This window comes from Crinia signifera, chromosome 6 (assembly GCF_055691185.1).
Source record: "Crinia signifera chromosome 6, ASM5569118v1, whole genome shotgun sequence".
Classification (NCBI taxonomy): domain Eukaryota; kingdom Metazoa; phylum Chordata; class Amphibia; order Anura; family Myobatrachidae; genus Crinia; species Crinia signifera.
Genome location: NC_139222.1, coordinates 4,484,261 through 4,509,629, shown reverse-complemented (window position 1 = coordinate 4,509,629; position 25,369 = coordinate 4,484,261). Strand labels below are relative to the sequence as shown.

Sequence of the window (25,369 nt, the reverse complement as noted above, 5' to 3'; positions counted from 1 at the left end):
TTTTTATTATTGTATATTATTGTACAAATTGTTAGTGTATTTTATGTATTTCTGATATATCTTTTCTATAAACAATTTATATATTGAACAGTGTGTCCAGTATCATTCTGTCCGGTGGTATTTCCACATAAATATATCCACTAGCAGCGCAAAGTGGTTTTAAAACCCCATTTTTTCCTGTCATAGCAGCAACAACACCTCCTGATTGGTGTCAGGTGGCTCCCACTGGCCAATCGCCATGGTCCAGGCCCTGCATGCTAGGTGGCAGTGGGTGGAGCTTGGAAGCAGCGGGCATCACCCTAGGACAGCCGGAAGCAGAGTGATGTTTTGTGCTGTCGGTCACAGGGTAAGGACGCGCTCGTTGTAAAGGCAAGACGTTTATTGCTCAAATACTCTTATAAAAGACTAAGGGATCAATTTACTAAGATGGGAGTTTCTACTGAAGACGGAGCCACTACTTCTACACGGGGCAACATAAATAAGTAGAATCTCAGTGTTGCTATCGGCAACATCACATCTTTAATTGAGTTCTTATCTTAGTAGATAGGTGGACATTGTCACAAACCTGGATTATGTTGTCTGCAGGTTGCTCAGTTCTCAGCCTGGCTTCCTGTGGACTGCGTCTGCCATTGCCCTCTCATGTGCTTGGTTGCTAGCAATGCAGCACCATTGCTCTTACTGTATCCTGTAATAACATCAGTAATCATTCTCTCCAGAATCCAGATCTGAGATTACAGGCAACTTCTGAAACTGCCATCCAATCTTTGCAAGGAAGGGACTTTAAAAGCCTGGCTCAGGGAGACAGAAGGTGCTATCTCGCTCCGATACCCAGCCTCCAGCAGCTCTCCTGATTCCATTCCAGTCTGCACCCAGAATTCAGTGGTTTTCTGGTACCCAATCATCTGCCGACAGGCATCAGATGCTCCCGGCCCTACTCAGTCATCAGATGCTCCCGGCCCTACTCAGTCATCAGATGCTCCCGGCCCTACTCAGTCATCAGATGCTCCCGGCCCTACTCAGTCATCAGCCGCTCCCGGCTTCCCAGCTACTATCAGTCATCAGATGCTCCCGGCTTCCCAGCTACTATCAGTCATCAGATGCTCCCGGTATCCCAGCTACTATCAGTCATCAGATGCTCCGGGCCCTACTCAGCCATCAGTCGCTCCCGGCTTCCCAGCTACTATCAGTCATCAGATGCTACCGGCTTCCCAGCTACTATCGGTCATCAGATGCTCCCGGCTTCCCAGCTACTATCAGTCATCAGATGCTCCCGGTATCCCAGCTACTATCAGTCATCAGATGCTCCGGGCCCTACTCAGCCATCAGTCGCTCCCGGCTTCCCAGCTACTATCAGTCATCAGCCGCTCACGGCTTCCCAGCTACTATCAGTCATCAGATGCTCCTGTCTTCCCAGCTACTATCAGTCATCAGATGCTCCCGGCCTCCCAGCTACTATCAGTCATCAGATGCTCCCGGCTTCCCAGCTACTATCAGTCATCAGATGCTCCCGGTATCCCAGCTACTATCAGTCATCAGATGCTCCCGGTATCCCAGCTACTATCAGTCATCAGATGCTCCAGGCCCTACTCAGCCATCAGTCGCTCCCGGCTTCCCAGCTACTATGAGTCATCAGATGCTCCCGGCTTCCCAGCTACTATCAGTCATCAGATGCTCCCGGCTTACCAGCTACTATCAGTCATCAGATGCTACCGGCTTCCCAGCTACTATCGGTCATCAGATGCTCCCGGCTTCCCAGCTACTATCGGTCATCAGATGCTACCGGCTTCCCAGCTACTATCGGTCATCAGATGCTCCCGGCTTCCCAGCTACTATCGGTCATCAGATGCTCCCGGCTTCCCAGCTACTATCGGTCATCATATGCTCCCGGCTTCCCAGCTGCTTTCAGTCATCAGCCGCTCCCAGCTTCCCAGCTACTGTCAATCATCAGATGCTCCCGGCTTCCCAGCTACTATCAGTCATGAGATGCTCCCAGCTTCCCAGCTACTATCGGTCATCAGATGCTCCCGGCTTCCCAGCTACTATCAGTCATCAGATGCTCCCGGCATCCCAGCTACTATCAGTCATCAGATGCTCCCGGCTTCCCAGCTACTATCGGTCATCTGATGCTCCCGGCCTCCCAGCTACTATCGGTCATCAGATGCTCCCTTCCCAGCTACTATCGGTCATCAGATGCTCCTGGCTTCCCAGCTACTATCGGTTACAAGATGCTCCCGGGTTCCCAGCTACTGTCAATCATCAGATGCTCCCGGCTTCCCAGCTACTATCGGTCATCAGATGCTCCCGGCTTCCCAGCTACTATCGGTCATCAGATGCTCCCGGCTTCCCAGCTACTATCGGTCATCAGATGCTCCCGGCCTCCCAGCTACTATCGGTCATCAGATGCTCCCGGCCTCCCAGCTACTATCGGTCATCAGATGCTCCCGGCCTCCCAGCTACTATCGGTCATCAGATGCTCCCGGCTTCCCAGCTACTATCGGTCATCAGATGCTCCCGGCCTCCCAGCTACTATCGGTCATCAGATGCTCCCGGCCTCCCAGCTACTATCGGTCATCAGATGCTCCCGGCCTCCCAGCTACTATCGGTCATCAGATGCTCCCGGCTTCCCAGCTACTATCGGTCATCAGATGCTCCCGGCTTCCCAGCTACTATCGGTTACAAGATGCTCCCGGGTTCCCAGCTACTATCGGTTACAAGATGCTCCCGGGTTCCCAGCTACTGTCAATCATCAGATGCTCCCAGCTTCCCAGCTACTATCGGTCATCAGATGCTCCCGGCTTCCCAGCTACTATCGGTCATCAGATGCTCCCGGCTTCCCAGCTACTATCGGTCATCAGATGCTCCCGGCCTCCCAGCTACTATCGGTCATCAGATGCTCCCGGCCTCCCAGCTACTATCGGTCATCAGATGCTCCCGGCCTCCCAGCTACTATCAGTCATCAGATGCTCCCGGCTTCCCAGCTACTATCAGTCATCAGATGCTCCCGGTATCCCAGCTACTATCAGTCATCAGATGCTCCCGGTTCCCCAGCTACTATCAGTCATCAGATGCTCCAGGCCCTACTCAGCCATCAGTCGCTCCCGGCTTCCCAGCTACTATGAGTCATCAGATGCTCCCGGCTTCCCAGCTACTATCAGTCATCAGATGCTCCCGGCTTACCAGCTACTATCAGTCATCAGATGCTACCGGCTTCCCAGCTACTATCGGTCATCAGATGCTCCCGGCTTCCCAGCTACTATCGGTCATCAGATGCTACCGGCTTCCCAGCTACTATCGGTCATCAGATGCTCCCGGATTCCCAGCTACTATCGGTCATCAGATGCTCCCGGCTTCCCAGCTACTATCGGTCATCAGATGCTCCCGGCTTCCCAGCTACTATCGGTCATCATATGCTCCCGGCTTCCCAGCTGCTTTCAGTCATCAGCCGCTCCCAGCTTCCCAGCTACTGTCAATCATCAGATGCTCCCGGCTTCCCAGCTACTATCAGTCATGAGATGCTCCCAGCTTCCCAGCTACTATCGGTCATCAGATGCTCCCGGCTTCCCAGCTACTATCAGTCATCAGATGCTCCCGGCATCCCAGCTACTATCAGTCATCAGATGCTCCCGGCTTCCCAGCTACTATCGGTCATCTGATGCTCCCGGCCTCCCAGCTACTATCGGTCATCAGATGCTCCCTTCCCAGCTACTATCGGTCATCAGATGCTCCTGGCTTCCCAGCTACTATCGGTTACAAGATGCTCCCGGGTTCCCAGCTACTGTCAATCATCAGATGCTCCCGGCTTCCCAGCTACTATCGGTCATCAGATGCTCCCGGCTTCCCAGCTACTATCGGTCATCAGATGCTCCCGGCTTCCCAGCTACTATCGGTCATCAGATGCTCCCGGCCTCCCAGCTACTATCGGTCATCAGATGCTCCCGGCCTCCCAGCTACTATCGGTCATCAGATGCTCCCGGCCTCCCAGCTACTATCGGTCATCAGATGCTACCGGCTTCCCAGCTACTATCGGTCATCAGATGCTCCCGGCTTCCCAGCTACTATCGGTCATCAGATGCTCCCGGCTTCCCAGCTACTATCGGTCATCATATGCTCCCGGCTTCCCAGCTGCTTTCAGTCATCAGCCGCTCCCAGCTTCCCAGCTACTGTCAATCATCAGATGCTCCCGGCTTCCCAGCTACTATCAGTCATGAGATGCTCCCAGCTTCCCAGCTACTATCGGTCATCAGATGCTCCCGGCTTCCCAGCTACTATCAGTCATCAGATGCTCCCGGCATCCCAGCTACTATCAGTCATCAGATGCTCCCGGCTTCCCAGCTACTATCGGTCATCTGATGCTCCCGGCCTCCCAGCTACTATCGGTCATCAGATGCTCCCTTCCCAGCTACTATCGGTCATCAGATGCTCCTGGCTTCCCAGCTACTATCGGTTACAAGATGCTCCCGGGTTCCCAGCTACTGTCAATCATCAGATGCTCCCGGCTTCCCAGCTACTATCGGTCATCAGATGCTCCCGGCTTCCCAGCTACTATCGGTCATCAGATGCTCCCGGCTTCCCAGCTACTATCGGTCATCAGATGCTCCCGGCCTCCCAGCTACTATCGGTCATCAGATGCTCCCGGCCTCCCAGCTACTATCGGTCATCAGATGCTCCCGGCCTCCCAGCTACTATCGGTCATCAGATGCTCCCGGCTTCCCAGCTACTATCGGTCATCAGATGCTCCCGGCCTCCCAGCTACTATCGGTCATCAGATGCTCCCGGCCTCCCAGCTACTATCGGTCATCAGATGCTCCCGGCCTCCCAGCTACTATCGGTCATCAGATGCTCCCGGCTTCCCAGCTACTATCGGTCATCAGATGCTCCCGGCTTCCCAGCTACTATCGGTTACAAGATGCTCCCGGGTTCCCAGCTACTATCGGTTACAAGATGCTCCCGGGTTCCCAGCTACTGTCAATCATCAGATGCTCCCAGCTTCCCAGCTACTATCGGTCATCAGATGCTCCCGGCTTCCCAGCTACTATCGGTCATCAGATGCTCCCGGCTTCCCAGCTACTATCGGTCATCAGATGCTCCCGGCCTCCCAGCTACTATCGGTCATCAGATGCTCCCGGCCTCCCAGCTACTATCGGTCATCAGATGCTCCCGGCCTCCCAGCTACTATCAGTCATCAGATGCTCCCGGCTTCCCAGCTACTATCAGTCATCAGATGCTCCCGGTATCCCAGCTACTATCAGTCATCAGATGCTCCCGGTTCCCCAGCTACTATCAGTCATCAGATGCTCCAGGCCCTACTCAGCCATCAGTCGCTCCCGGCTTCCCAGCTACTATGAGTCATCAGATGCTCCCGGCTTCCCAGCTACTATCAGTCATCAGATGCTCCCGGCTTACCAGCTACTATCAGTCATCAGATGCTACCGGCTTCCCAGCTACTATCGGTCATCAGATGCTCCCGGCTTCCCAGCTACTATCGGTCATCAGATGCTACCGGCTTCCCAGCTACTATCGGTCATCAGATGCTCCCGGATTCCCAGCTACTATCGGTCATCAGATGCTCCCGGCTTCCCAGCTACTATCGGTCATCAGATGCTCCCGGCTTCCCAGCTACTATCGGTCATCATATGCTCCCGGCTTCCCAGCTGCTTTCAGTCATCAGCCGCTCCCAGCTTCCCAGCTACTGTCAATCATCAGATGCTCCCGGCTTCCCAGCTACTATCAGTCATGAGATGCTCCCAGCTTCCCAGCTACTATCGGTCATCAGATGCTCCCGGCTTCCCAGCTACTATCAGTCATCAGATGCTCCCGGCATCCCAGCTACTATCAGTCATCAGATGCTCCCGGCTTCCCAGCTACTATCGGTCATCTGATGCTCCCGGCCTCCCAGCTACTATCGGTCATCAGATGCTCCCTTCCCAGCTACTATCGGTCATCAGATGCTCCTGGCTTCCCAGCTACTATCGGTTACAAGATGCTCCCGGGTTCCCAGCTACTGTCAATCATCAGATGCTCCCGGCTTCCCAGCTACTATCGGTCATCAGATGCTCCCGGCTTCCCAGCTACTATCGGTCATCAGATGCTCCCGGCTTCCCAGCTACTATCGGTCATCAGATGCTCCCGGCCTCCCAGCTACTATCGGTCATCAGATGCTCCCGGCCTCCCAGCTACTATCGGTCATCAGATGCTCCCGGCCTCCCAGCTACTATCGGTCATCAGATGCTCCCGGCCTCCCAGCTACTATCGGTCATCAGATGCTCCCGGCTTCCCAGCTACTATCGGTCATCAGATGCTCCCGGCCTCCCAGCTACTATCGGTCATCAGATGCTCCCGGCCTCCCAGCTACTATCGGTCATCAGATGCTCCCGGCCTCCCAGCTACTATCGGTCATCAGATGCTCCCGGCTTCCCAGCTACTATCGGTCATCAGATGCTCCCAGCTACTATCGGTTACAAGATGCTCCCGGGTTCCCAGCTACTATCGGTTACAAGATGCTCCCGGGTTCCCAGCTACTGTCAATCATCAGATGCTCCCAGCTTCCCAGCTACTATCGGTCATCAGATGCTCCCGGCTTCCCAGCTACTATCGGTCATCAGATGCTCCCGGCTTCCCAGCTACTATCGGTCATCAGATGCTCCCGGCCTCCCAGCTACTATCGGTCATCAGATGCTCCCGGCCTCCCAGCTACTATCGGTCATCAGATGCTCCCGGCCTCCCAGCTACTATCGGTCATCAGATGCTCCCGGCTTCCCAGCTACTATCGGTCATCAGATGCTCCCGGCCTCCCAGCTACTATCGGTCATCATATGCTCCCGGCTTCCCAGCTGCTTTCAGTCATCAGATGCTCCCGGCTTCCCAGCTACTATCAGTCATCAGATGCTCCCGGTATCCCAGCTACTATCAGTCATCAGATGCTCCCGGTATCCCAGCTACTATCAGTCATCAGATGCTCCAGGCCCTACTCAGCCATCAGTCGCTCCCGGCTTCCCAGCTACTATGAGTCATCAGATGCTCCCGGCTTCCCAGCTACTATCGGTCATCAGATGCTCCCGGCCTCCCAGCTACTATCGGTCATCAGATGCTCCCGGCCTCCCAGCTACTATCGGTCATCAGATGCTCCCGGCTTCCCAGCTACTATCGGTCATCAGATGCTCCCGGCTTCCCAGCTACTATCGGTTACAAGATGCTCCCGGGTTCCCAGCTATTGTCAATCATCAGATGCTCCCGGCTTCCCTGCTACTATCGGTTACAAGATGCTCCCGGGTTCCCAGCTACTGTCAATCATCAGATGCTCCCGGCTTCCCAGCTACTATCGGTCATCAGATGCTCCCGGCTTCCCAGCTACTATCGGTTACAAGATGCTCCCGGGTTCCCAGCTACTGTCAATCATCAGATGCTCCTGGCTTCCCAGCTACTACCAGTCATCAGCTTTTAATATGGTAGTTCCATCATCGCTAGTGAGCAAACTTTTTAACATTGGTTTAAGTGGGTCTATGTGTAGATGGATCTTGGACTTCTTATCCAATAGGCCACAGGTTGTTAGGATGAAAGACCAGGTATCTGGTGAATTGATAGTCAACACAGGAGTCCCTCAGGGGTGCATTCTGAGCCCCGTTGTATTCCCTGTTCACCCACGATTGCTCCTCAAGCTCCAAATCTGTTGAAATTGTTAAATTTGCAGCTATACTGGGTCTTATCGTCAATGACAATGAGTTAAATTATAGGCTGGAAGTATCCAGACTAGAGTCCTGGAGTAGGGACAATTGTTTGGTCTTAAATGTGAATAAGACTAAAGAAACGATTAGGAAATCGCACAAAAAATTATATTGCCCACTGGTTTTAGATGGTCAACAAGTGGAGATGGCTGATTCTTTTAAATTCTTGGGTGTAACCATGTCTAAAGACCTTCTATGGAGTACCCACACAAACATTGTTATCAAAAAGCCCCACCAGCGTATGATTTTTTTCTTAGGAAACTACGCATGGCTGGTATGAGTAGGAGAACCTTGGTAAACTTCTACACAAGTGTCATCGAGAGCGTTGTGGCATGGTTCGGTTCCTGTTCTGCTGCCGATCGTAAATCCCTTCAGAGGGTAGTATCAGTAGCATGCAAAATAACCGGGGTTGCCTTACCAAGCATACAACACATATGTGACAAGCATCGTGAGGAACCTTCTCACCCAAGTGGTGACTTGTTCTCTTTACTTCCTTTAAACAAGCGATACCATTCAGTTCTGTGTAAAACTAAACGATACAGAGAGCGTTTCTTCCCGGTGGCAATCCGTAGTTTAAATACTTGGTACTTGTGTATTATCACGGCGCCCACGAAATCGGCCGAAAATCGCATGCAAAAATCGGATGCGTTTTCGACCGATTTTTCACTTTTTCCGGGCGATTTGCATGCTGTTCCATCATTGCACACCTTGCACACCCCCGATTTCCATCGTAGTACATCGCATGCAATATAGTGGCATGTGAAGCGATTCGATTTGTAATTTTACAATCACCCTGATGGGTGCTTACAATGTTAAATGCACCGCCATTGTTAACGCCACCCCCACTATCAACGCCAACCCTAAGCGTGGCGAGCGCAGCGAGGGGCGGCGGTACGCGTCCTCCGACCTTTTCATACCCCCACTATCCACGTCGGCGTGGAGTTGATTTTAGATAGTGTGGCAAGCACAGCGAGCCCCGCGAGGGGACGCGGAATACATGTAAAGTAATCCGCGTCCCCTTGCGGGGCTCGCTGCGCTCACCACACTTCGGGCTCGGTGGCTCGCCACACTATCGGAAGTCAACACCACGCCGACGTGGATAGTGGGGGTATGAAAAGGTCAGAGGACGCATACCGCCGCCCCTCGCGGGCTCCCCACGCTTCGGGTTGGCGTTGATAGTGGGGGTGGCATTAACAATGGAGGTGCATTTAACATTGCGAATCGCATCGCATGCCACTTGCTGGCATGCAATGCTATGCAATATTTAATTGTACAATCAGGGGCATTTTCCCAAAAATCACATCGCATACCATCGCATAGTACCTGGGGGTGTGCAAGGATGGAATAACATGCAAATCTGCAGGAAATGGCCGAAAATCGGAAAAAAAAATTTGGCCGAAAATCGGACGCAAAATCGCATCGCAGATCGAATCGGTCCAAAAAATCGGCCGCAAATCGTATGCGATTTAGATGAAATCGGGCGCCGTGATAATACACAAGTACCAAATACTTAGTGCAAATTTTGATCCATGCAAAGTCTTGTGCTCCAATGCTACTTTTTTCTACTGTCTCCTGTTTACGCTTGATTTTCGTTTAATGTTCACACGTGGGCATTTTATGACAATAAAGATATTATTATTATCAGCCGCTCCCGGCTGCCCAGCTACTATCAGTCATCAGCTGCTTTTGGCTTCCCATCTGCTACCAGTCATCAGCCGCTCCCAGCTACCCACCACTGTTTAGCCATGAACAGCCACCCACCAGAACCACAGCTGCCATCTCATCTGGTACCTTGTCACTCTTCTGTTCTCCGATGCCACCTGCTGCCCAGACTCTGTGTGCCTTCCTGTGGTAACCCTGTATCCAGCAACCATCTTGTGTTTGGCTAACCATCACCGGCCTGCTACAGCTACCGACTCGCTACAGCCTTCTAGCCCTATCTTGGATCGGGTCACTACATGCTATCAAGTCGCTAATTGCCACTGTGTCACTATTGGAGCCCGATCGCTGAGTGCTCACCGCCAGTTCCAGCTTATAGTCCGCGCTCTATATTTTGTGAGTGAATTGGAAGATGGCGACCAACGTGAAGTCCGGATTTGTAACAACCTTACGGTGCCAACAATAATGAACAGTCCGGAATTCCTTGTATGTATTTACTTTCATAAAAGTCGATAAAATGTCACATACAGTAGATCCTTTGGCGTAATCGCTTCTCACAACGGTCGACATAGAAGAGATTATAATCAATGTAGCTATTTGGGTTAAGCGGATCCAGTATATGGCGTCTACATTGCGTCACGTGCTGGACCACTCTTGGTCAATTACGTCTAGTTAGACGCCTAAAGATAGTCTACAAGGTCTAGATCAACAGTAACGAAAGTTAGACGCAAGCGTTATATCGGCGGGAATCTGATCGAAGGTCACAAGGACGATGCAGGTTTTTCATGTTTTTTTTTGCTTTGGACCGACTTGGTTCATACTACCATCCGAGTAGGCACAGAGTTGTCATCAAAGTTTTTTCCTCCAAAAGCTTGGGAACAATCCGTAAATTGGAAAAAGACGTGGATCCGCGAATCCATTTTTTTTTTATGAAACGCCCGCTAATTCTAAAAGTTAGCAACCGTTTAAACAAATGCGGATTCGACTTTTTTTCAAAAAGCCGGATCTGAAGCCGCGAATCCTACACACTTCCCATGCAAAAATGTCTGGAACTGAATTGTGAAATCCCATTTTTTTTTCCAAAAATTTTCCTTTATGACTATATTATGATATTCCCTATGCAATTATTATATCATCTATGTACGGCTGTACTATTGGACTGTATAATTAAATCAGACCGCACTCACTGTTTTCATTGTTTTAGGGTTATTGTTTATTGTGTGTTTTTGTTAATGAATAATTATGATTACATTTTTTTTTTTAAAAATAACTAGGACAATGCACAGTCGGTGGTAGGAAATACTATTCTTACTGATGTTTATTTCTCAGATAAAATATTCTCACTTGTAATCACACAAGTACTTCCACTTACTCAGGCCTCTCACCTGTGTGACTTCTCTGATGTCTAACAAGAGATGATTGATGTGCAAAACATTTCCCACAATCAGAGCATGTAAATGGCCTCTCGCCTGTGTGAATTCTCTGATGTGTACCAAGAGATGATTTATATGCAAAACATTTCCCACACTCAGGACACTGAAATGGCTTCTCACCTGTGTGAGATCGCTGATGTGAAACAAGATTTGATATCCGTGTAAAACGTTTCCCACACTCAGAACATGACAATGCCCTCTGACCTGTGTGAATTCTCTGATGTGTATGAAGAGATGATTTATATGCAAAACATTTCCCACACTCAGGACACTGAAATGGCCTCTCACCTGTGTGATATCTCTGATGTATAAGAAGAGATGATTTCAATGTAAAACATTTTGCACACTCAGAACATGGAAACGGTTTCTCACCTGTGTGACATCTCTGATGTATAATAAGAGATGATTTTATTGTAAAACATTTCCCACACTCAGAACATGGAAATGGTCTCACACCTGTGTGACTTCTTTCATGTATGACAAGAGATTTTTTCTGTGTAAAACATTCCCCACACTCTGAACAAGAAAATGGTTTATCTCCTGTGTGACATCTCTGATGTATAACAAGTTGTGATTTGTGTGTAAAACATTTCCCACACTCAGAGCATGGAAATGGTTTCTTACTTGTGTGACTTATCTGATGTGTAACAAGACCTGATTGAGTTATAAAACATTTCTTACACACAGAACATGGAAATGGCCTCTCACCCGTGTGCCTTCTCTGATGTATAGAAAGATCTGATTCATGTGTAAAACATTTCCCACATGCAGAACATGAAAACAGTTTCTTGTCTGTGTGACTTCTCTGATGTATAATTAATTTTGATTGATATTTAAAACACTTACCACACTCAGAACATGGAAATGGCCTCTCACCTGTATGAGTTATCTCATGTATAGAAAGATCTGATTCAAGTGTAAAACTTATCCCGCACTTTGAACATGAAAATGGTTTCTCACCTGTGTGAGTTATCTTGTGCATAAATAAATTTGATTGATGGGAAAAACATTTCCCACACTCAGAACATGAAAATGGTCTCTCACCTGTGTGAGTTCTTTGATGAGCAACAAGACCTGATTTAAATGTAAAAGATGACCCACACTCTAAACATGGAAAGGATTTCTCATCTGTATGAGTTCTCTGATGTGCAACAAGACCTGATCTCTTTGTAAAACATTTCCCACACTCAGAACATGGAAATGGTTTCCCACCTGGCTGATGGGTTATACACTTTGTGGCATTTATAGAACAGGGAACATTTGTATCTACTGTAAGAGCTGTAACAGATGCACCAATATCAGAGTCTTCAGAACATTTCCTATGGTCAGAGGCATCAGATACTATATCTGCAAGGTGAGGTACTGGGGGTATAATTGGGGTGTTAGGGGTCTCTCCTGGAGAATCTCGGGTGACGTCATCATCTATGTTACAACTCTGAGATAATACGAGATGATCCTCAGAGACGTTCCGGCTGCTGTATCCATCTGCTGGGAATAATATACATATATTACACACTGAATGTTCCACCACAAGTTACTGTCTCGATAAAGACTGGCGAAATGTCCCCAAATTTTCAACAAATAGGGAGATATTGGGGTAACATCGAAATCATTTACCAGCACCAATATATACTGATAGTGATAGAAATTTATACACGCGCATGCCAGAGACCCTACATGTTAACGGATGGGCGTGTTTCTGGCAACGGATGGGCGAACCTGTGTTCTGAAGAACCATACTTTATTTCCATCCAGTGTATGTGATTCCTTGTCACATATATATATATATATATATATATATATATATATATATATATATAGGACAAAGGTGTACCGTCACTCTTCCTTTGGATGCAGATACTTGAGGTGCCCTTCTGTTTCTCAAGGAAAGATGTAACCACAAATAGGTAGATGGCACTCACAAGATCTGTATAGTTTCTGCGCGGCGGCAGCAATAAAGAAATAAATCAATCAACACAGGCTTGTGTCAACGTTTCGGGCAAAGCCCTTTATCAAGACATAAAAGATTTTATTGTCTTGATAAAGGGCTTTGCCCGAAACGTTGACACAAGCCTGTGTTGATTGATTTATTTCTTTATTGCTGCCGCCGCGCAGAAACTATACAAATCTTGTGAGTGCCATCTACCTATTTGTGGATATATATATATATATATTGTAAGACAGTGGCAGGGAAAGTCATAGACGGCAGGTACTTTTCCCCTAGAATCCTGTCTTATGGCATATAGACTGCAGGCTATTTCAATCTGTGTGGTAAGCTCCGGCTTACAAAGGGTGTTCTGTCCTGGGCTGGTAATCAGAAGAACACCTGATTCTTTAAAAAGGAGTCAGCCCTCTCCATAGAGCTCTCTCTCTCCCTGGGTGTTGGAGGCAGTAAGCTGCTGCTAGAGAGAGACAAGGCTGTAAGTACTGCATTACTTGATCTATATCTGCTGTATGTGTCCAGTGTCACATAGTGTGGCCCTGGTATAGAGAGGGACGTTTATTCTGTTTAGTTAGAGCTCAGACGAGCAGGTTTTTGTTTTCTGTTTTGCCTGAAGTGCAAAGGCTGTTGTTAGTTTCTTGCTCTGAGTGCTGCAATAAAACTCAGGCAAGCCCTGTTTTGGACCCAAGCCATGATGTCACTGTCTAAGTCTGTGCCAAATCCTCACCTGTGCCTACCCGTTTGATGCTAAAACCCCACATATGGTGGAGAATGCGAGCAAGCATCTCACTTAAAGAGACATACATCGAACTATAGGACTTTTGCTACAGCAAGCTGGAAGTTGTTGCTAAAGGCAACCAGCCACAAGTGAGTGTCTGGAGTGCGCTGATACTTGTATGTCCTGGCTGAAGGCTGCTGTAACACTGCAACAGGAGACTGTTAAAATGGAGGACCTTTTAAAACACTTGGTGCAGGCAAACGCATGTCAGCAAAAGGTGCATGAGGAGGCCATGCGTGCCCAGGCTGAAACCAATGTTTTGCTGCTTGAATCCAACAGACTAGCCTTAAAGGAACAGCAGCAAATTAATCTGCAATTACAAGAGCAAATACAGAATGTGGCTAAGAGTGTGGCGCAGAGTGTGCAAACACCCCAACCCTTGCTTCCAACCACACGGGCTGCAGTACAGAAATCTCTGCAAAAGATGACTCTCATGGATGATGTAGAGGCCTTTCTTGCGGTGTTTGAACGTGTAGCAGAGCGTGAACAGTTACCCGTGGATCAATGGGCAGGTGTGGTAGCACCTTTTCTAACTGGAGAACCACAAAAGGCGTATTTTGATCTGAGTGAGCAGGATGCTAACGACTACGCGAAACTCAAGGGAGAGATCCTTGCTCGCTTAGGCGTAAACATGAGTGTGCGTGCCCGGAAGGTGCATAACTGGACTTTTTCTGAACAGTTACCTGCGCGGTCCCAAATGTATGACCTGGTCCACCTGGTAAGGAAGTGGCTACAGCCAGAGGAGTCTACACCAGCGCAGATCGTGGAGAGAGTCGTGCTGGACAAGTATCGTTGTTCCTTACCTCCAAAGGTTCAGCGCTGGGTCGGTCAGGGCGACCCTAATGATGCCGAGGGGCTTGTCAACTTGGTTGAGAGGTACAGAGCTACTGAAAATCTACTCCAAGAAGTGCCTCCTGGACATTCCACCCTCAAGAACAGCAAAGCGGCCGGATCATCTGGTAAGACTGTTCCGTTTACTAGAGGGGTGAATAATGTTGTAAAGGGAGGTGGCCTAGATGGGGAACAAACAGTGGAGAGGCGTTCCCAAGGGACAGTAGGGTCCAAACCTGGCTCGCAAAAAGACTGGGGCCGCATACAGTGTTGGCGTTGTCATGGACCTGGGCATATTGCTGCCAATTGCCCCCTTACTTCTGAGCCAATGGAGTGTGATACAGCCAGGCGAAGCTCTTTATATGCACGTTCTGTTTTCTCTGCTGAGACTGTGTCAGAAACTGGACAGCAAATTTGTCATGTAAAGGTGGATGGTTATCCCGGGAGGGCTCTTCTGGACTCTGGGAGTTTAGTTACTCTCATCCATGCCAGCTTGGTAGACCCTGGGACACTCACAGGACGTTACATAGGGGTCTTGTGCATACATGGGGACACCAAGGAGTATCCCACAGCTTTAGTCCAGCTAAAGAGTACTTGTGGAACTGTGTCCCATGAAGTGGGCGTGGTAAAGACCCTGATGCATAGTGTGATCCTGGGAAGAGACTTCCCATTGTTCTGGGACTTGTGGAAACAGAGTGTACACTGCACTAGAAATGCTGTTAATAATGAGAATGTGTGCCCTGTGATTAGTCCTGAGCCTTTTGATCAGGATACTGAGGTTCAAACGGTAGGGGTGACCACTATTGAATCTGACCGTTTTCCCCTAGCTGTTCTTGCAGGTGAAGCTGAGGAGCAGGAAGAAGCATGTGACATGCCTGAGCTAGAGATGTCACGTGATAATTTTGGGACTGCTCAACTTAGAGATCCCACCTTATTAAGAGCTAGGGAAAATCCTAAAGTCATAAATGGTGAGCCCCAATACCCCAATGCTGACAAAGAGTTCCCAAAGATGGCCATTAACCAGGATCTACTGTATCGGGTAGATAAAAAAAGTGGGAAGTGTAAATTATAAAGTGTATCAACCAGGTAAACGGAAGCCAGAACAGTTGTACCATGTGAACTTAATTAAACCCTGGAAAGACAGAGAGACTCTGACAGCTGTAAGTGCCCCCTCTAGTGATAGCCCAGAGGTGCGGGTGTCAGAGACCCTGTCCAAATCCCAGAAGCAGGAAACTAAAGAGTTAGTACAAAGGAATTATGATGTGTTCTCAGAACTTCCAGGGCGCACCACAGCCATAAAACATGACATTGTCACCGAACCTGGAGTTCGGGTACGCTTAAAACCCTATAGAGTACCAGAAGCGCGTAGACAGGCCATGTCTGGGGAGGTCCAAAAACGTTACCTGGGGTATGTTATCGGGAGAGGTATAATAAAGCCACAAATAAATAAAGTGGAGGCTATCCAAGACTGGCCTCGTCCTTCGACAAAAAAACAAGTCAGGGCTTTTTTGGGAATTCTGGGGTATTACCGTAGGTTCATTCCCCAGTTTGCAACCATGGCAGCGCCCCTAACCGATCTTACCAAAGGAGGTAGGGCAGTTATGGTCAGCTGGAACCCAGAGGCTGAAAGGGCATTCCAAGAATTAAAAGTGGCCCTTTGTAATCAACCAGTCCTGATCACTCCAGATTTTAAAAAAGAGTTTGTCGTACAGACTGATGCTTCTGATGTGGGACTAGGTGCTGTCCTCTCCCAAGAAGTTGGTGGAGAGGAACACCCGGTAACATATTTGAGCAGGAAGCTCACACCTGCGGAGAGAAACTACAGTATAGTTGAGCGGGAGTGCTTAGCAATCAAGTGGGCCCTTGAATCCCTAAAGTACTATCTCTTAGGACGCTCCTTTAGATTAATCACTGACCACTCCCCACTTACATGGATGTACCAAGCCAAAGAGAGAAATGCAAGGGTCATGAGATGGTTTCTCAATTTGCAAAATTTCAAATTTACAGTGGAACACAGAGCAGGAAGGCTTCAGGGTAATGCCGATCCCCTATCTCGAACATACTGCCAGTTGGCAGACAGTGTCCGACCCCACAGGTTCGAACAGAGGGGGAGGGTATGTAAGACAGTGGCAGGGAAAGTCATAGACGGCAGGTACTTTTCCCCTAGAATCCTGTCTTATGGCATATAGACTGCAGGCTATTTCAATCTGTGTGGTAAGCTCCGGCTTACAAAGGGTGTTCTGTCCTGGGCTGGTAATCAGGAGAACACCTGATTCTTTAAAAAGGAGTCAGCCCTCTCCATAGAGCTCTCTCTCTCTCTCCCTGGGTGTTGGAGGCAGTAAGCTGCTGCTAGAGAGAGACAAGGCTGTAAGTACTGCATTACTTGATCTATATCTGCTGTATGTGTCCAGTGTCACATAGTGTGGCCCTGGTATAGAGAGGGACGTTTATTCTGTTTAGTTAGAGCTCAGACGAGCAGGTTTTTGTTTTCTGTTTTGCCTGAAGTGCAAAGGCTGTTGTTAGTTTCTTGCTCTGAGTGCTGCAATAAAACTCAGGCAAGCCCTGTTTTGGACCCAAGCCGTGATGTCACTGTCTAAGTCTGTGCCAAATCCTCACCTGTGCCTACCCGTTTGATGCTAAAACCCCACAATATATATATATATATATATATATATATATTATGCAGACATTGCAGTGGTACGATAGGAGAGACATACTGCTGTGAGAGGACAGACGAATTCACCTCTCCAATCATCACCCTATTTTGCCCCATTTCAACATCGCTACCGAATTTTAAAACTTTAGCCGGTTCAAGAATTAAGGAAGAACCAGTCTTTTTTAAGTTGAAGCTTGATTCTATTGAGTCATTTTTTGTTATACCCCTGATGAAGTCCAACTGACGAAACGCGTCAGGTTATTGGAATGATGGAAAATATGACTGCATATGAATGAAATTTTGCTGAAAAATCTTTTTATTCATTTTAATAAATTGTATGAAATTACAAAAAAGTGTCAGTTATACACCTGTCTTTTGGTGGTGGTGGTGACACAAACAAAGGCGCACTCTATATCTTTGTTGTATCTGTTGTTCTCCTTCCCCCACTAACAGGGGGGACTTATAGGAGGTGCGGCCCACTATCTTAGCGCAGTGAAAGGGTTATCTTTTTGTCATATATATATATATATATATATATATATATATATATATATATATATATACATTCATATACACACACACACACACTCTAGGTTTTTCATTGCGCTCTATGTGCGCTCTTCACACTGGCGTAAGGGGATGTGCCCCCTTAACCCGTGAATGTATTTATTGCATGGGTGAGGGTAGGGATGGGCATCGGTGCAGATGCCAGCAATGCTTGCCATCGATCGGCATTCTGCACCCAGCCATTGATAGTGGGAAACTATTTGATGTATTGATGGATATCCATTAAAATTGACGGAATGGCCTGTGGAGCAATCCGAACTGGGGGGCGGGACTACCGGGTGTCAGAGCTATGTGCTCCACATGCCGAAAGTGGGACCTTGGTAAAAAAAAAAAAAGCTTGAGATTAAAGGGGGTGCGGACATGGATACCACAGGAACTCGTGGGTGCGAGGGGAGGAGATGCTGCCGGGAGATAGGGAGGGGGGCAGGGGCGAATTTAGGGGTCAGGCTGCCCCTAGGCACAACATTTTTGTCCCCCCCCCCCCATATGTATGTGTGTATATACATACATACATACATATACACACACACACAGCAGGACGCTGCTGCTGTCCCTGAAGACGGGGGAAACCTGGAAACATGTCGGTGTAATAAAGGACATTTTTATTCTGCAAAGTCTGAGTGAGTGCCACCTGCCTACCCACACTACAATAGACGTCTCTGGACTATCTTGGGGAGGCACCCCAGCAAGTAAGCTTTATAAATTTTAGGCAGCACTTGCTACTTTTAAGTTTGGACTGGTAAGGACCTCTGTCTATGCTGCTATATTCCCTGCCAATCCCGGAATTTGTCCCTTTCATTGTCACCCTGTCCGAATTGCCCCCAATATCTCCCTCCATTGGAGATCTACTTCCATCGCACCTCTGTGGTTCAACTATCCGCATTATTGTGAGGACCTTTCCACTAAACAGGAATTCGATCATCCTCCAGCGTGGGACCCACCACAGTGACCACCAGCAATCAGCGCATCCTAGTGAGGACTCCCCTATTGGGAACAAGATCATCCTCCAGCGTTTTTCTACACCATCCAGGACAGCCCACTGTCTATACCTTCCTATTGGGCAACTTCCAAGGAATTATAAGCCCTTCAATTCCAGGGACATACACGGCAGCTATCCAGAGACATAAGTATCACCTTACCTTGTCCAATTTTATTGTCATTATACTGTCATTATTCCATTTTTTATTATATATGTCAATTCAGCTGTTATTTTAACTTTATATATATTTCATTAAATTTGTAATATTCAATTGATCCATTTCTAGCGCTCCACAACCCTTTTTTTTTTTTAAGCTTTATAAATTTGCAGTTTTATCTGTGAATTTATGAGTGCCGGGTTCTCCTGCATGATATCTATCTATCTATCTATACACATACACACACACACACACATACACACATACATATACATACACACACACATACATACACACACACACATATCAGGAATTCCTGATGAAGGTTGAAATAAACCGAAACGTAGAATTCAGCACTTGTTTGGTGTATTATTGAATCTATGCCACCTTGCAGTGCCGCTCATAACTACTAGACTACACGATTTATTGGAGAAAGCACAGGGTGAAGTTGAAACTGACCACTGCGCAGGCGTGCCGGACACACTGTAACAATATATATATATATATATATATATAGGATCTTGGCAAAAAGGCGTCACTCGGAGTCTTGATATATCAAGACTCCGAGTGACGCCTTTTTGCCAAGATCCTGTATTTGGTTCACACACCTGGGAAGGCACCGGAGCAAGTTGCGGAGTTGTACATATTGGTGGAGTGCCGGACTCACCTCTCTGTCTATATATATATATATATATTTATTGTGACAGGAATCAAATGCATGGAAATAGTGGGAGTTATGGTAAAACCTACCTTCGAGTAACTTCCTTTCTCTGAGGTTCCTGCATCCACAGGGTTAACATCAGGGGTTGTAGGCGGATCCAGAGGACCGGGCACCAATTCTCCAAAGCTTTAGGCTTCATGCCCGGCTCCTCTCCCCTATAACCCCGCCTCCATGCTAGGCTTCATGCCCGGCTCCTCTCCCCTATAACCCCGCCTCCATGCTAGGCACCACGCCCGGCTCCTCTCCCCTATAACCCCGCCTCCATGCTAGGCTTCATGCCCGGCTCCTCTCCCCTATAACCCCGCCTCCATGCTAGGCTTCATGCCCGGCTCCTCTCCCCTATAACCCCGCCTACATGCTAGGCTTCATGCCTGGCTCCTCTCCCCTATAACCCCACCTCCATGCTAGGCTTCACGCCCGGCTCCTCTCCCCTATAACCCCGCCTCCATGCTAGGCTTCACGCCCGGCTCCTCTCCCCTATAACCCCGCCTCCATGCTAGGCATCATGCCCGGCTCCTCTCCCCTATAACCCCGCCTCCATGCTAGGCTTCATGCCCGGCTCCTCTCCCCTATAACCCCGCCTCCATGCTAGGCTTCACGCCCGGCTCCTCTCCCCTATAACCCCGCCTCCATGCTAGGCATCACGCCTGGCTCCTCTCCCCTATAACCCCGCCTCCATGCTAGGCATCACGCCTGGCTCCTCTCCCCTATAACCCCGCCTCCATGCTAGGCATCACGCCTGGCTCCTCTCCCCTATAACCCCGCCTCCATGCTAGGCATCACGCCTGGCTCCCCTCCCCTATAACCCCGCCTCCATGCTGGGCATCACGCCTGGCTCCCCTCCCCTATAACCCCGCCTCCATGCTGGGCATCACGCCTGGCTCCCCTCCCCTATAACCCCGCCTCCATGCTGGGCATCACGCCTGGCTCCTCTCCCCTATAACCCCGCCTCCATGCTGGGCATCACGCCTGGCTCCTCTCCCCTATAACCCCGCCTCCATGCTGGGCATCACGCCTGGCTCCTCTCCCCTATAACCCCGCCTCCATGCTGGGCATCACGCCTGGCTCCTCTCCCCTATAACCCCGCCTCCATGCTAGGCATCACGCATGGCTCCTCTCCCCTATAACCCCGCCTCCATGCTAGGCATCACGCCTGGCTCCTCTCCCCTATAACGCCGCCTCCATGCTAGGCATCACGCCTGGCTCCTCTCCCCTATAACGCCGCCTCCATGCTAGGCATCACGCCTGGCTCCTCTCCCCTATAACCCCGCCTCCATGCTAGGCATCACGCCTGGCTCCTCTCCCCTATAACCCCGCCTCCATGCTAGGCATCACGCCTGGCTCCTCTCCCCTATAACCCCGCCTCCATGCTAGGCATCACGCCTGGCTCCTCTCCCCTATAACCCCGCCTCCATGCTAGGCTAGTCAGTTTAGGGAGCAGGAAGCAGAAGGGGACAGAAGACAAAATACAGGCACGGTATATGTTCACTCATACAAGAGGAAAAGGGAGCCGATGACTAAGTTGCATGCCCCACATACATCAGGCTTTACAGGACGGGTGCCCTCAGAAACATGTGGACCGAGGACCACGTTACTGCCTTACACAGCTGCTCAAGCAAAAGTATAGAAGGAGGCAATGGCAGAGACCGCATGTCCTGATGAAATACCAGGAAAGGGGAACAACAGGACAAAAGCCCCCAAATCCGAAACCCTCCTAGCTGAGGTAATGGCCATCAGAAAGACTACCTTGGCCGCGAGCCACTTTAACTCCACCGAAGTTAAGGACTCAAATGGTGGCTCTGAAAGAGCTTCTAGAACCACTGACAAATCCCAAGGAGCCACCGGAGGTGTACAGGGGGGATGAATCCTGAGAACCCCCTGAAGGAACGTGCGTACATCTGGTAATGTAGCCCATCGTCTCTGGAACCAGACTGGCATTGCAGAGACCTGCACTCTTAGGAACGCCAGACGCAAACCCTTGTCCAGACCGCTCCGGAGGAAAGCTAACAGTCTTGCCAATTTCAATTGTTTGGCGACATGAGATCTTGCCCTGCACCAAGAGAAATAGGTGTGCCACACCCGATAATAGATTCGTGCCGAGGCCGGCTTACGGGCCTGAATCATTGTCTTAGCCACTTCCTTTTTAAGATGGCTGTTTCAAGAGCCACGCCATCACAGCTAGTGTCCTTGACTGAGCAGATCCTGTCATAGTGGTAACAGAAACGGAGGAGCAGCAGACAGATGAAATAGATCTGAAAGACAATCTGGGCCACGCAGGGGCCACCAGGATTAGGCTTCCCCCTTCCCGAGGAAGAAGAGATACTGGCAGATAAGCGTATGGAAGATGAAAGTTCCACGGTACGACCAGAGCGTCTGAATTCCACCTGTGGATCCCTGGCCCTTGAGCAAAACAGCAGCACCTTGTTGTTGTGACGAGACTCCATCAGGTCCACGTCCGGAGTGGCCCATCTTTTGGCTATTTGATGAAACACCTTGGGATGCAGCGACCTCTCCCAAATGATTGTCCCGGTGACTTAGAAAGTCGGACTCCCAATTCAGAATTCCCAGGAGGAACACCGCCGAGATGGCTGGCACAAGGCACTTGGCCCACTGGAGAATCCCCGATACCTCCCTCATGGCCTTTATACTTTTCATGCCCCCTTGATGGTTTATGTATGCCACTATGGTGGCATTGTCTGACTGGATCTGACCTGGTCTGCTCTGCACCAGATCCGCGCCAGCTGGAGTGCGTTGAAGACCACTCTTAGCTCCAAGATGTTTATTATTCGTTGCAAGGATCGGGTTTCTACTATGGCTCCCCAAACCCAGCAGACTTGCGCCTGTGATGAGGAGTACCCACTGCGGAATCCAAAAGGGCCTTCCCAACTGGAGGTGGGTCTTGGCGAGCCACCACCTCAGCGACGACTGGAATTCTGAGGTGAGACTCATCGTCCGGGAGCATATTGTCTGGGGACGTCCACCCCACCATGGCTAGGATCAGTCTCTGTAGAGGGTGAGAGTGAAATTGTGCCCATTTGACACCAACAGGCCTAAAATCTGCATTGCCCTGGTGTATCGTGACTCTCGGAAGGGGAAGGAAGTTCTGAATCCCAGCCTGCAGCTGCTGGCCCTTTTCCAGAGGGAGTATTAATCTCTGGATTTCCAAGTCTAACTGAGCTCCCAAATGTAACATCTGCCTGGACAGCACCATAGCAGATTTCATCCATCTATCAGCAATCCGTGAGTCTGTAGGAATTCTCAGCTGAAGGTGTTTGAGCAGCGTCTCCTGTGAACGGTCTAAAATCAATAGATTGTCCAGATGCGGGAGGACCCTGACATCCTAGGGAGGCTAGCATGACTGCCATAACCAAACCGCAGGAATCGTTGGTGAGACTGAGCGATGGGGACATGCAATTACGCATCTTGAATATTCAGAGATACCATGTAGCCCCCCCCCCCCCCCGGTTCCATTGCCAATACAATGGATCTTAGCGTTTCTGTGCAGAATTTTGACACCTTCACAAACTTGATCAGCGATTTCAGGTTTAGTATGGGTCTGAAAGATCCTGGCACAATATTCAGTATTTTGGGGTTTACCGGCTTTGTGAATTCCTGCTCTGCCTTTCTCTGCTCCATGCGGCTAACCAGCTCTGCGTAATGCTGGCCACACAGCAGACCAACTTTCCTCCAACCATTGGTTGGATGGAATAAAAACCTGGTTCTGTATAGGAGCAAATGTAATTCATAATTAAATCATTTGTTTCCCAAATCGGAAAATGGACAACAACTGTCACTCCTACCCCTTACACACTCGCAGAGCCGGGTCATACCCGGGAATGTGTTCCCGGGACTCTACCTGGGAATGTACCCTTTCACACTACACTCAGACCTGGGATCGACCCGGAACAGCCCCATTCACACTGATCCCGGGAAATCCCTGCAAATACACATGCATGTCATTAGAAATGTACTCCAGGGCTCTGAAAGATGACATCAGCATTTGTGAGCCCAAGAAAGCTCCATTCAGCAGCTTTTTTTAAAGTCCCGTGTACGGGACCATTCACACTGAACGCATCCCGGGTCGATTCTGGAATCTACCCAAGTCAGGACCTGGGTAGAATTCCCGGGATGTTCATCCCGGGATGTTCATCCCGGGATGTTCTTTCAAGACCCTTTCACACGGAGCTAAATCCCGGGTTGATGCGCGTTCATGTGCAAAAACCCAGGATATTTTTGCAAGTGTGAAAGGGGTCTCAATGTACTGTAGTTGGACCGATTTGATTTAAACAATTTCACTGAATGTTTTTGTCCATTCTCCTGAGTTTGTGAGCAAATTGCTTATTGCCATTTGCCCCCATACAGTACCAGATTTTTAGTCCAACCAACTAGTTAGATTGTTGGAGCAAAGTTGGCCAGCATTATGGAGCCCATACACGCTCCGTTCTGCGCGGTCTGTTCTGTACTATGAGATGCGCGCTCCCGCTGGTGGTGGGGGTGTAGGACCAGTGACGGGTGTCTGTCCACTAAAGTACCCAGCAGCTGAGTAAGTGCCACCCACGGAGGCTGTTGGGCCTGGGGTGCTGATGAGGAGGGTGCAGGAGACGGGCACCCTGCTCCCCCTCCCAGTCAGACAGTCCCGCTGGGTATGAACGTAGCAGTAGAGACTCTGCCGGCTGGTGTTCCTCACTCGCCATGTTAGCAGCTAGTTTAGGAACCCCGGTCACATGTGAGCCCTGTGACCCGCACGACTGCTTCCCCAGTACACCCGTCTTAGTAATGCAGAGATTATAGATTTATACACAGGAAAAACACATTAGAAATCCGCACATTTAGTCGCATACAGTAGAATATTAGCCCACACAAACCACTGTACATTGCGCTATGTCCAGTATATACCAGTACAGCCAGAGGCTGCGTGGGACAGCGAGTGCTGTAAAAACCTGTCAGCAGGCGGTGTTATTACAGGGGAGCAGCACCCAGTGATCCAGGAGTCTGCACAGCGGTGACGATGTCTGCTAGCTTCTATGAGGAGACAGATGGGGGGGGGGGGGGAGGGATCTGCAGCTACAGGTGCGCAGCAGCGAGGTGAACTGGCGCCTTAAGCTGGGGGGGGGGGGGGAGGGGCTACAGGCCAGCACCGCCTCCTCCTAAACTGAACTTCCCCCGCCGGTATAATGGAGCCTGATATAAAAGGGAGGACAGCTTCCTCGTTTATGGGGACTGCCTCCAGCCTGTGCTCCCTTACCATGGTGGGCCAGTGGAGTCCCTGCTGTGGGGGGCAGTGTCCACGCCAGCGCTGTGACCTGCTCACACAGAGTACACAGATTTATGCTCTGTAAGATTTATGTCCTGGAAGGTGTGATGTCCAGCGGTGCTGCACTGGGTCCCTCTCCCATCCACACTTCTGTGTACGCCCTGCAGGGTGACAGGAGGTAATGGATGCCGATGGGGAAGATGGAGTGGTAGCGATGCAGTTGGTATGACTACTAGCGCTAACCGCTCAGTGTAAAAATAGGAAAAATAAAGTTAAAAAGTAAAAAGCTTGGGATTCCTGTCAGGTAACCCCAGGAGAAAACACTGGTGCACCCGATTCCTGCAGGCACGAACGAAAAACTGACTGTCCTAGCAGGGAGGCGGGGTTATAGGGGAGAGGAGCCAGGCATGATGGGAAGCATCTAAAGCTTTGGAGAATTGGTGCCCAGTCATCTGGATTCACCTACAACCCCCAATGTTAACCCTGTGGGACCCAGGAACCCTGTAGAAGAAAAAGTCTGGTTCTTCACAACACAGGTACACTCAGGAGATCCCTAACGTAAACCCCACATTCACCCAGCCTATTGCCCAGCCACTTAAAGGCACTGGGAACACTGACCATCTGATCTGGACAAACATATAAAAGGACATAACAGGTGTTGTTAATTAGCA

The 25,369-nt window shown here is 49.5% G+C and overlaps 1 protein-coding gene across 1 annotated transcript in view; it reads right to left on the bottom strand.

The window, feature by feature from the left end:
* Positions 1-25,369, bottom strand: part of LOC146007412 (uncharacterized) — a 67,821-nt gene that overhangs the window by 32,512 nt on the left and 9,940 nt on the right. Inside the window, exon 7 of the mRNA XM_083145763.1 lies at positions 10,752-12,301. Within this exon, the coding sequence (XP_083001889.1) occupies positions 10,752-12,301 (1,550 nt within the window). The remainder of the gene's footprint in view (positions 1-10,751; positions 12,302-25,369) is intronic.